The following is a 13,337-nucleotide window of genomic DNA, read 5'->3' as shown; positions in this document are numbered from 1 at the left end:
GTATTGAAGCTGATGTTGAGTCTCCCTGAGAGACTTGCATCTCCATTTGCCGCTCTCTGTGTACCTGGCAGCCAGTCTGAGCTGTTGATTTTAGACATTTAGGAATCGGTGGGTGCGAAGATCTATTTAAAAAAAAAAGTCACAACAACAGCAGCGAAACTTAGGAACTTTGCATTCTTAGTATGGTGTAGCCTTGGGAATCTAGAAGAGGGGTCATCCTCTGAAAACTGCTTTGACCACTGCATGGACGCAACCCTAACTGCTGCCATTTTAGGATGAGAAATAATATCCCTCAGTATTTCTAGGTACTGTGCTGTCTTCTCCAGAAGTCTTCTGCGATGTCTGGAACATCAAAGCTTTTCTGGTCTCATGTCACAGCATCTCTTTTTGGCTACAGAAATCAAGTAAAGAGAAAATGGAAGGAAAAATCATGCTAGTATTCCTAAGAAATATTTTTCTCCGTATTGAAAGAAATGCTTTCTTTTACAGTCTATAATGAATTTGTGGCATGGTATTTTTCTTTGCGTCAAGGCTGCTGGAGAAAAAGACTTAAAGAACAACAAAAACTAGTTAGAAGATAGCTTGGAGTGTAATCCTTTCCTTCTTACATTGACAAAAATAATAGCAGTGGCTATAAAACACCACTCACTTGAAGAAGTAAACTGAGAGCAATTAATCAGGGATATTTTATAGGTCTTAATGGAATTGTAGCAGTGGCAATAATAGTTTTTTTTAAATATGTGAACAAAATCCATGTAATCAGAGCTTCAGTGCTCAGACACAAATTAGCCTCAGCTGTTGAACTCTGTCCAGAAACTGTTTCGTTAGTGGATCTAACATGTTTAAGCTTCAAAAGCTATTGATCAGAAGAATTGTAGAGAAAGGAAGGAACTGCTTAAATTCTGTTTATTTAAACTTCGTACCTTAGGTATTTTCAGTGAATTGCGAGGAAAATTTTACCCTGTGCCTTGTATATGTGTATATGAAGAGTGAATTGAAATTGAAGTAATGAAAAGCACTGAAGAGCTAGGATCAGCTTACAACATTGAAGTGACTGCACTGTGGTCCCAAATTAAAGATAAGACACATCTAAAGTATGACTTGTGATGGTTCAATTCCTTCTTGTGTTCCCTGCTAACTAATGATTACTACCATGCTGTCAGGTGGGTGGAGATGTTTTGGAGCCTGAGGATCTAGTCTGCTGTTGTTGGTGTTAAATGTTTCATTGTAAGCAGCTGGTAAGATTGCCTATGTTGTTCATTAAACATCACTTCCAATCTGAACACATGTTGAAACCCCAGAAATAGACAAACTCTCTTCTATCCTTTACATTTATTTACTTAGAAGCTTAACGGGATCAAAATATGCTGTTCCCTGCTAACCGTACTTACATATAACTCAAGTTGCTGCCTTATGATGAGTGTAGTGATCCACTTCACTGACAACTAATAATTATTAAGAGCATTCAAGGCATGCCGGATTTTCTTTCTTTTTTTTTTTTTTTTTTTTTTAATCTTTTCTAGCTTTGAGAAAAGAAATACCTGATTCCATATTTTTTCTCCTTTATCTGAGTGTTAGATTGGCCCAGTCTCCTACAACATAGCATGACTGTCAGTGAAATTCTTGCGTCCTAGCACAGTGGTATGGGTTGCACTGTGTGACCACAGCACTCTGATTCAGTACTGAGCCTTCCCAGTAATTCTAGTCCTCCAGAAGAAGTGAATCATGTAGTGTAGTGCTATGACCTGTTGAATATTTTGGTAATACATTTCTTTCGCAGGGAGGAGGGTAAAGATGAAAGTGTTTGAAGATTAGGGTCTGTGCACACCTTCAACTGAACTGGGTCCACTCATATTGCAGTTTTCGTTTGCAGCCATTCCAGACTCCTTTAATCTCACCAGTCCCTTGTAAAAGCTCCTAAACAGATGTTTGTTTTCACCTCTTCATGAGTCTGGCTGTTTGTTTTGTTTTCTGTTTGTTTTCGCTCCCCATTACACTCCTTGCTGAGCTGAAATATGAAGATGTGCAGATAAATATAACTCTCTTTTTTTCCCCTGATAATATTTTAAGCACAGTTCTGTGTAGAGCACATGTAGTTGTGCGTAGAAAGGCAAGGGGAGCATGGTCTCAAATACTACTTTCATTGCAGGTTCTTCCTACTCAGATACTGGGTGTCATATTATCTGCTGGCAGTTGTGGTTGTGCTGAGGGATGGTGTCCTTATCCCTTCCAGCACAAGTTAGTTTTCTGTGAGAGTGTTAGATTGGGGCATCCAAGTGTAATTTACCAAAAGTGCTGCAAACCATTGTGCAGGCCTGTCTCACCATAGTGGATTTGCAGTCTGACTTTGGTATGGTTATTTTCTTTCTAGACAAGAGAGTAGTGAATGTCATGTATTATCTCCTCAGTCTCGATCCTTCTGCAGAGTACAGAATGCTAAGCTCTACAACCTCTTGGTGAGGGCTAAGAGCAAAAAAGCAATCCTAGAGTTGCAGGTGGAGTTGTGCTGGAAAATAATGACCGGACTGTACTCTGAAGAAGTCTTCACCTGTGGAAGAGTTTGGCCGCCTGTTTTAGGTTCATCTTCCATTAATTTACTCTCCCTCCAACTTAATGTGATTTTTCTATTACATTGGTTCGTTCTTCAGCTAAAATGGCTACGCTTGAGAGTGAGCAAGTATTTGTATGGTTATTGGAATTCAGATGTCAATCAGCTGTTTCCACACCTGAAAGAAGCTTGTTTTAGGGGAAGAGCATTAAATTTGAGTTCAGTGCATGCTGTGGAAAAGATGGGGTTAAGTAAATATAATCCCTATGTGGTTATTTTGTCAGAAACATCTTCTCCTATTTTGATATCAGCATGTAATAGCAGAATCTCAGCAAGCCCAGTGAACTTCTAGTCCTGTCTAGCCTTCGCTGAGGACAGGCACAGCGTATAAACCTCTGTTTCCTCAAAACTAACCATTGCAATGTGATTTGCCTGGAAAAAAAAGAAGGGAAATCCACAAGGAAGTTGGCTGATGAGAGATTAATGGTATATATTGCCATTCTGGTATCTTTGTGCTTGCTGTGTTCTGGTAGCTATGTGCATGAACGACCTCTTTATAATCCTGCTCCCTGATCTCACCACGCATCCCCGTTATGCAGTCACTGGGCCACATGTGATGCTATTCTGAAACTATGTACTAAAATTCCAGGTGCTCATTTGTCTCTGTCTTTGCAAGACTAAGCTTAGAAAATCCCTGCTTTGGTACTTGAAGAGAGCTTAAATGCAGTATGTGCTTCTCTTTGAAGGCTTTTTCTCGATTGGAAAAAAAAAAAAAAAAAAAAGGATATTACTTGGCCTGGAGATGCTCCCTTCATATCAACCCCTGAAAAGGTTCTTTAGAAAGAAAGGTATAGCACAGTCTCAGAGAAGCTGCCATTATACAGCTGCTTCACTTTGTGTATTGCAATTGAACGTTATGGCAATTGAGAATTCTGAAATGAGTAGAAAAGAGAATTGTAAACGTAAAGATTAAGGATTTTCTTCTAAGTACTTCCACCATCTCTCTATAACAGTTGTTTGATGCTCTGATTTCTTGTGCTTCCATAGCCTTGGTGGTGACCTCTTTGTTTGGCACCAAACCTCTTTTCCTAAGAAGAAACGCTGGAGTGTTTTGTGATTTGCAATGCACTTCAGTAATGTAAGCAGTAAAGTTATAGGAAAAATTGTTTGTTGTGAGGACGTTTAAGAGAAAAAATCCATACAGTGAAGTTTGTAAGTAGAGCATGTAGCAATAATTCTGCTCTGGGTGTGAGAGATAATGGCCTACGCTTCGGTGGTAATAAAAATGTTCTATTAAGTTCTCTGAACCCATTGCAATGAGGTAGAAAACAACAAATGATGAAACACTGCTTTGGAGGGGAGCTTTCACATTCAGTGAGCATAAAATAAACATATTAATACAGGAAAAAAAAAACTGATTTTCAGTACTTATTGTTTTATCACTTCCATCATGGGTATGCGATAAAAGAAAACTCTTACTTGCTTGTTGGAAGAAGAAAGCTCTTACTTGAAGTTCTTACTTGGCAGATGTCAGTTGAAAGCTCTGCTATGGAATATGCTGCAATGTCAAACTCTGTTGGGTAATTTTAGACAAATGTGTCATGTGTGACATGGAAATATGGCATGCTGTACATTAGTGATTTCCCAAGTGTTTGAATCAGGTAGTAATGTGCTGAGAAAGTGCTCTTTATCTTTCCACACTGTGTACTTGTATAGCAGCGGGGAAAGGCTTTTGGTAGAAATTACTTTAGTCAGAAAAAGAATCCATTTACGATATGTGCCTCCTAACATCTTTCAGACAATGCATTGTATTAAAGAGGCATTTTTTGATTAATGTTTTATAAACATTTTTCAGCATGACAGCTTAAAGTCCCTGTAAAATTGTAAATGCGTGCATAGTGCTCACTTCCATAAAGTCAAATGCCATCTCATAAAGTCTGGCTGGATCCCATCAGTGACAGTGACACAGAATCAGTACCTTGGAGCATTAAAATTAATTTGCTTCATTTATATTACTGCCGTGATAGCTAGATGAAAAGAGTGCCATATTTAAATTCTCTTAAAAATATTTTCAGATCTTTTAGGATTTTTATTATTATTATTTTACAGTTAACTGAACACAGAGAGGTGCAGGAAACCATTTTCACGGATCTTTTACGGAGGTGGTGACCGACTTTGAAAGTGGGGAAAGGGGAGCATGTGGGAGGTTATGTTGGGTACGGAGCTGGAGGAAGGCTAAATAGCTTTGTGTAGGCTGCTAGAGAAACAGGGGCCTTAAGCTGGAGCAAGACTGGGAATACCCTAGAGCAATGGAGAGCAACAAGGGATTTCCCATACCAGAAGACGAGAGTGGTTTTCTCACTCCTTGTTGCTGTGGAAGGTCATAGATGAAAGTTCAACAGCTTCTCTTTGTTAGCAGTTCTTCAGGTTCACGTGTAGTTCTTGCGTGGAATGGGCTGGATGAGGGTGCAAACAGGAAGACAAGTGAATAGCACTCTGTACCTCAGGCAGATTTCCTTCTCTTTGTCGCTGTGGCCCTGCTGGCAGTTCACTGATATTAGCCGATGTACATTTTGTGGCACATTTTGTGGTGCTGCAAGTGAGAGCAATATTGAAGGCATTGGGAAGCAAACAAAAAATGCCTAGAAGCATGGAAGTGGAGAAGTAAGAAGAGAAGAAAAAAATTAGCATGGAGAAGAACAAGTGTATCCTTTGAGTACTGGAACCCAAAAGCAAGGAGGAAGATGGGAGAACATTGAGTGATAGGAGAACAAAGCTGAGCGAAGGAGAAGAGGCAAGTTCAGAATAAAATGCGAAGAATATTTGTCATCTTACTTGTAAGGGATGTCTATGGAATGATCTCAGTGCATTCTCACTGCTGCTGTTCCTCTTTGTGCTCCTGGTCAGGTGAAGTACTGTTTCCGCACTCAGCTGAGTACCATATTTCCACTCTTTCCTTGTGTCATCTGTAGTGAGTGAGGATCTTTAGCTGAGGAGCCGAACCTAGCTGCTAGGAGCCTGAAACATCATAAACTGCAGCAACGTGAGTTGATGTTTGCGTCATGAACCTTCGGACCGCCACAGCAATTTAAAAATTTCTCAGCTTGTAATAGAATCTTTCTGTCAATTCCCATGTTCTTCCTTCGTTGTCAGTCAGGATGAATCATACTCTCTTTTGAGTTGGAAGAGACCATTGAAGGCCATTTAGTCCGGCTCCCCTGCAACGAACAGAGGTATTTGCATCTAGACCAGGTTGCTTAGAGCCCCATCCAGCCTCACCTAGAATGTCTCCGAGGACAGGGGTTCCACCACCTCTCTGGAAAACCTGTTTCAGTGCTTCGTTGCCCTTGTAGTAAAGAAAAAGTCTTATGTCCAGCCTAAATCGACCCTCTTTTGCTTCAAAACCGTTTCCCGTTGTCCTGTCACAACACCCTGCTAAATAATTTGTACCTTTCCCATTTTGTAGCTCCTCTTTAGATAATAACGGGCCTCTCTCAGGTCTCTCCTAAGCTTTCTCTTCTCCAGGCCGAACAGCCCCAGCTCTCTCGGTCTGTCCTCGTAGGGAGGGTGGTTCACCCCTTGGATCATTTTTGTGATTCTCCTCTGGACGCACTCAAACAGGTCCACATCTCTCCTGTGCTGAGGACTCCGCGTCTGGATGCAGTGCTCCAGGTGCAGCCTCACCAGCACAACGTAGAGGGGCAGGATCACCTTCCCTCCACCTACTGGCCATGCTGCTTTTGATGCAGCCCAAGGTACAGTTGGCTTTCTGGGCTGCAAGGGCACGTTGTTGGTCAAGTCCAGCTTGCCATCCACCAGTATCCCCAAATCCTTTTCAGCAGGGCTTTGCTCTATTCTTACGTCCCCCAGTTTATTCTGATAGCAGGGGTTGTCACAACCCAGGTGGAAGACTTTGCACTTGAATCGAAGCCAGTCTTGAAATGCTGGTAAGCGTGATTGTAATGGCTCTGTGAAAGCAGAACAACAAATCCTTTCACATATCGTTCTTCACACAACTGAATGTAGCCTTAGCAATCAATTCTGTGAATAAATGCCCCGGTAACGTTAGGGGCTCACAGGGTGCAGCTGCTGTGTTCTTTGAGGAAACTGAAGAGAATTACAACTGTGCTAGTGGCTTCATTACTACAAGTGATTTGATCCTGTGCAAAATTTTCCTATGGTATACTAAGCAGAGCCATCATACTTCATTAACATTAGGAACAATAGGCTATAAATGGTGAGGAAAAGAAGAATGGACAAAATAAATAGAAGTTTTATTTTGCTTAGCACCTTTATTCCTTGCTATCCATCTGAAAGATTTAAACTCATTTTATTAGTTTTCTTATAGCAGCATCTGTTTATGTCACTACTGTTTCAGTGTTTCTGTTATAGCTTCTCTTAACACTAGTTCATAACCTCATCTTGAAAATACATTCTGTGCAGGGATTTAGCATACAGCATCAGCTCGGTTATTGCAATGTCACTTTTTTTTTCCTTCGGCTGAGATTTGTTTTTCATTTTGTTGTTGCTTTTGTTTTGGGGAGCAGATGGTTTATTTTAGAAAAAGAAATTCCCACACCCAATTTCTTCTCTTCTTAAGAGAGGGAGTAATAGCTTGTAAAATGTATGTTCTTATGTAGAGACTTGTATCGGTTTTATGCCTTTGGGAAACAGCTGTCGTACCGATGCTTGCCGTTGCTATGCAGTGGGATACAAAAGTTTAAAGAACATTCTTAAAAACAAGTAAAATCCCGTGCTGTTTTGTCTGGCTTTGTGGCACTGCTCCTGATGTAAACATCTGTGACTGTAGTCTATGGATCTCTGTCATCAAACCTCTTTGGAGAGAGCTGCATACTGGCATTGTTGGAATTGCGGAAGTTGGGAAGTTTGTAAAAAGGCAGCAGGGCTTTTTCTTTCTTTTAAACAAGGGTGTGCATGCGAAATTAATTGCTTTTTTTCACCTGTTAGTTTTTTCTAGTAAATAGCAGGAACTTTAATTGCACGTTACTGGCTTGCATGAGGCTATTGTTTTGACGTGTATTTAAATGAGCTGTGAATTAAGCATCTCTTTCCACCCTGCAGTCTAATTACATTGTCACGCTAACTACAGTATCTTGTACCTCTATTTGATTGCTTCAATTTCCTTTTCATAGTTTACTGAAACAGCTTTCCTCTAGAGAGTTTACCTTTTGGTCTAGAATTTCTCTTATTTTCCATTCAGAAAGCATACAGTAATATAAAGAATCTCAGTCACTTTGGACCCATTCTGTTCGTGTCTCCACCGTTAGTTTTCTGTGCAATCCCAGGTTAGTCATCTTTGAGCTCTCTGATTCTCTGTAGGAGTCCTGTTCAGCTTACTGAAGTGTTGTGAGATCCGCGGATGAAACTGCACTACCAAAACACCAGGTGCTGTCATATGAACATAAATATAGCAACATAGTTGATTTTTTCTGTGGTTAGAGAAGAGAAAAAGACCCACGAGGGTGTAGTAGAGACTTGGAAACATATAATAAAATCATTATCTGTTTACAAAAACACTGTGGTGGGCATTTGAAGCAAATTACGCTCCATAATACAGTGCAAATGCCCATTTAGTTTCTGTCCAAATACTGTCTAATCCCAAACACTAGATATTAGTGTTAATGCTAAGCAGTTCTGTTGTGTTGGTGGTAGGTCCACGATACTGTTTTAAGGGTAATAACTTATTAATACTGAGTTAAGCGTGCAAGCCTTAATTTGATTCAGTCTCTTGCTGGAAATAGCCCCCTAGGACAAATCTACTAGTATGGGGATGAAGTTGTTAATAGGTTAATATGATGGAACTAGTTAAAATATATACAAGAAATTGTGCTGTGGAAACTGTGCTGGTTTGAGCAAGCCTAGATGTATGTGAACAGTAATGGGCCACTGGTGGCTCATTATCAACGAACTATGTTTCCTCATAGAGGAAGGAGCCTGCTTTTATTAAGGGAAGTCTGGAAGGGTCTTGAAAACAAGAATTTATTCAAGATAGGTAGAGATGTATGTAAATATGGCAACTGTGGTTGATAAAAGTCTTCTACTAGTGAGGGAATGGAGGGGCATGCACCACAAAGCTCAGCTTGTTGTCACTGCTAAGAAAGAAGTCTCTTAAGTAAGCTCTGTCAAAACTCTTGCTTAGACTTGTTTGTTGTAAAGTTGATGCTGGTAGAAGATTCCTAGAATGATGTTTTTAACCAGGGAGAAAGGGGGTTCCCAAGGAATAGCAGCCGATCTTGTCTGCATCTATCTGAATGTCTGGTCAAATGAGATGAGATGGCTGCAAGTATTGCCTGCACCCATGCTTTCTGGAGCATGGTAACAAAACCGCAAGATTTCAGCAGATCGTTTTCAATAATAACATGTTCAAAGTCAGTATAATCAGTTTCATTACCACAAAACTAAATCAAATTTAATCTTACATATTAATTCATCAAGTGGGAAGGTTACATGTGGATGTCTCATAGAATTAGCACAGTTGAGTACAAATTCAATCTCTTTGGGAAAATGGCCGATGTCTAGCTCTTAAAACTCACCTCCTCCAGCAGCTAACAACTTCTGTAACTCCACGTGCTCCCTGATTGCTCATAGGAATGATATTCATATTGCTCACTCAGTTCACTGAATCTTTTCTTTCTCGTGCTCTCTTTTCTGAAACATAAGCTTAGAGCAGAGGTTTGTTCTCTAACACGTGAGCACTTACCTGCATGGTTCCTGACTCCACTTTGTGTAAATCAGTTTAAGCAAGGAAGTCAATAATTTGAGTACTTAATGGCGAAGACTATACCAGGAATCCCTCCTATGGTAGTGAATGGAGTGAAGAAGCAGGAGCTGGGCGATCCTGTGGATGGGGGACAATCACAAAAATGTAAAACAGCATAGCAAGGGGAAGGAGTAAATAAACAGTGCAGAGATATGCCCAGGAACTGAACATTCATACTGTGACACAAATGTATTTCACATCAGCAGGAGTTTGCAGCTATCAGCATCGTTAGGGAAAATATTTTGTGGCATTCCCCTACTTCCTTTCTGGCACAGAACTTATGCAGCCATTTATGTGGTGGTGTTGTTCATTTTCTTCCAGGTTCGTTTTGCATGGTTCTTTTTTTTGTTTTTTGTTTTTGTTTTTAATTTTCTATGTAAAACTTCATTTTGGCTTTGGGGTTCTTTTATGTATTTTTTTCTTTTGGGGGGGAGGGGGAGTTAAGTTACAGTGCAACATGAAATGCTTTGCTTTTCTCTTTGATTCTTTTAAGAGTCCATCTCCTGTTTTTCTGCTTGCAGGGATTCCAATGCTGAAGATAGTATTTGCAGGTTATGAGCACTTATCCTTAATTTCTGTCCCCTTACTCATCTATCATCCTGCTCAGATTCTCCTTGGCAGTCTTTTGGTACCAACAATAAAATCTTGGATGGTTTCTAGGCAAAAGGTAAGAATTGCCTTTTTTTTTTTTTTTCCTTCAAATTTATAAGGGGAAGTCAGCTATGAGGAAAAAATACCTGAACACAAGTCTTAAACTTCTCAGGTTCATTCTTGTGGGTCTCATGGAAGGGATTTTTGACAGTGATAGTCACATTAGTAACATGTTAAAAAGGTTGAACTTTATGCTCCTTATCTTCATAAAAGTCCGAATGCAGAAGTTAGACCTCCACAGCTTGTACATTTCACTGCAGCGAGCATTCAAACTATGAATTGACACTTTAGCCAGTAAAAATGGTTTAGTCTTTGGATAGTAATCACTGCCTTGCATCCCTCTTGTGGAGGTGTGAACTCTACTGGCATGAGAGCTTCAGGAATCAGCTGAAATGAAGGCCCTTTGGGAACTGTGTTGAAAAAAACATGAAAATGTTTTGTATTGGTTGTGGGTTTTTTGGGGGGGGAGGTTGTTTCTTTGTGTTGTTTGTATAGTTTTTACCTAGGTCACTCTTTATAGTTTTTTACCTAGGTCACTCTTTATAGTAGCCAGAAGTCTACAGAAGTTTGGTGCATTGCGTTTCATGTAAAAAATGTGGAATAGCCACAGGATTGTAGACTAACCTAGAGATTTTTGCATTGGCATCACTGAGCCACCATCCCCGAATGTGTTGAAAAGCTGTTTGGATGTCGTGCTCGAGGACATGACTTAGCAGGGGGTTGTTAGAGTTAGGGTAGTATGGTTAGGTTGTGGTTGGACTTGATGATCTTTAAGATCTTCTCCAACCAGAACAATTGTATGATTCTGTGATTCGAGTTGCATTTATTTCAGTGCTGATTGAAGCTGTTTACAGAGAGCTGTTCTGTGACGTACATGAAATTGCAGTAGTTTCTGTCATGTTCTCAGAACAGTAATAACCACTGCACAGCTGGCTATTCTTTGCCACTGATTGTAGTTCTGTCTCTAATGTTCCGAGATGATAAGGATCAAGAAGCTGTGACAACTGAAGTAGTTTTAGAGGGTCGTGCTAGGTGAAGGTTGAGTCATACTGTACAAGGCCCAGCTCCACCAGTACTCCTCATTCTTCACTTCTACAGTGGATGTTATTTTTATCTTCAGTGTTACCAATTTTCAGCACAATTCAACAGACCAGCTTTTTACTACTTCAGCAAAATTACTTTGACAATTTGCATGCTAGGTACTAACGTAGTCACTTCGTGTTGCTCCGTTTATGATTATCTGAACTATAAAAAGAAGGAAAGCTCCCAGTTTTCCAGCAGTGAGTCCAGAAATCAGGTCTCGTGAAGCTGCATTTACCTTAGTGTTCACAAATGGAAATTTGCAAATCATACATAATTTCAGAAATTCCAGCAGTCTACAGCAATGATATTCGTTTTTAATTATCAGAAATAATCATGGGTCAGATTGCATAAAGAAAACAGTGTGCCTCACCTGAAGAATGGTAGCCTGTTAGAACTGATAGTCACACACTACCAGTGACGGAAACAATCCCTGCAATGCAGGTTTCTCTTCGTTGTCTGACTGCTCCCTGCTGCCAAGACCTGCAGTTGGCTGGAGCTCATCCAGACCTCCCCGACACTCGGGGTGGTGAGGGCTTGTAGGGGCTGCTGTCAGTTGTTGCAAGTTAACACAGCCTTTAAACAGGGCATCAGAAAAGTCAACCAGTACAGCCGAGATTTACAGTTCACCAGCACTAGTTTCTTATTCATTAAGCTTCAAATAAACCTTCTGTGCTAATCAGACTGTAATGCTACCATAGAAGCACTTTGGGGAATTGTTGTTCTGTTGCAGCAGTTCCTTCAGTTGGCCTTCTCTATTATTCACAAATGTTATTTTAATTACTCTCATAAGAAAAATCAATGAGGTTGGGTCTGGTACGGGTGCAATAATAGGAGCGAATATTGTGACTGGATAATGGTCTTCTGCTTTGAAAATAAACATGTCATCATCACCCTTGATGTTTATTTTCTATAAACACCTTGGCTTCATTTTGGCATCTCTTGCAGGGGGAGGTGGTTATCCAGTCACAGTACTCAACTGCAGTGACATTCTTACTTAATTATGATAGTACATGTGATCTGGTTGTATGAAATTGAATTTAAATATTTAGAGGTTCATCTACACTGAAGTATTTCTAGTTTGTAAATATGGCAGCAGAATCTGCCAAACTACAAAGTTGAAAAATTGTTTTCCCAAAGAAAATGTGAACTGATATCTCTCCTGAGTCTCTTGATGAATAATATCCAAAAGACTAATCTCAAATGGCTAGATTTAACAATAGTGAAATGCTGGTGTTCCTGAAAGCTGGTGTTTCTGAGGGGAATAAAGCCTATTTATTTTTAAAGGATTGGGTTTTTTTGAAGGGTTTACATTTGTGCTAGAATGATTTTTGAGCAGTGCATACAAGCTTTAAATGTACAATATTACAGGTTAGTATTTGCAATAGGAAGACCCGTCACACTTATCTCTCAGACTGAATTTTGCTTGTTTAGCCAGCTCTCAGAAATGATAAGTCTTTCAAGCAAATGCCAGTCTGTCAGGGCACTTCCCCCAGGAGGACACGGAAAACACTGGTTCCAAATTTCATGAACTTCCTTCTTGCTCAGGCCACAGAAAAGCACCGAGCTTTATTTTAGTGTGCAGCACACCAAAAGCAGGCGTATCCTTCACAGTGCCCACAAGTGTATACAGGAGCAGCTGAAAACCTCATGTCTTTTAAGCCTGTCACACTTACCTTCTAAGTCAGTGGGGGTGCATCCTGCCACAGTGGAAGGATGACCACCTGTCATTCAAGTTGAACCTCACCCTGCGTAGTTTACCTGCTGTAACTGACTGACCCTTCTGCGCTTAAAGGTTTCTCCATGGATTTTCTCTCCTTGTAAAAATGTTTGGTAAAAGCACACTAATGCTGCAGCCACTGTAAACAAAAATGATGTCAGGTATCACTTGGGGTAAGGTCTCCATCTGTGGGCGGATGGGCATGGCTTGTTGTTACCTTTCCTCATACGTGAAGGTAACGTCCAAAGTGTGTGACATCCATCACTGCAGCAGTGACTAGGCTATGGGTGTGCTTTGAGCCATGTGAAAAGAAGACCTGAGAATACAAAGGTGTTTGCAGAAGTTTTCTTCACTGTCTTTCCCTGAGTAACTCAGAAGCATTTTTTATCTGTGCCACAGGTGATTTCTTCAATGCGACCCTGGTAGTTGCTTTCTAAAAGACATCTGAAATCCATGCCAGCTTCTTTTGCTGGCCAGTTTCCTTTGCTGGCTGTCTGGCCGGATTCTTTGTCGTTCCTTTCTTAAGGCTGTCTGTTGTGATGGGCTACCAGAGATGC

The 13,337-nt window shown here is 40.4% G+C and overlaps 1 protein-coding gene across 1 annotated transcript in view; it reads left to right on the top strand.

Moving 5' to 3' along the window:
* SLC10A7 (solute carrier family 10 member 7) overlaps positions 1–13,337 on the top strand; it is a 148,001-nt gene that overhangs the window by 131,540 nt on the left and 3,124 nt on the right. Inside the window, exon 11 of the mRNA XM_048942662.1 lies at positions 9,851–9,996. Within this exon, the coding sequence (XP_048798619.1) occupies positions 9,851–9,996 (146 nt within the window). The remainder of the gene's footprint in view (positions 1–9,850; positions 9,997–13,337) is intronic.

This window comes from Lagopus muta, chromosome 4 (assembly GCF_023343835.1).
Source record: "Lagopus muta isolate bLagMut1 chromosome 4, bLagMut1 primary, whole genome shotgun sequence".
NCBI classification, from domain to species: domain Eukaryota; kingdom Metazoa; phylum Chordata; class Aves; order Galliformes; family Phasianidae; genus Lagopus; species Lagopus muta.
Note: the sequence above shows the minus strand (reverse complement) of the source record. Positions and strands in the feature narration are given on the sequence as shown.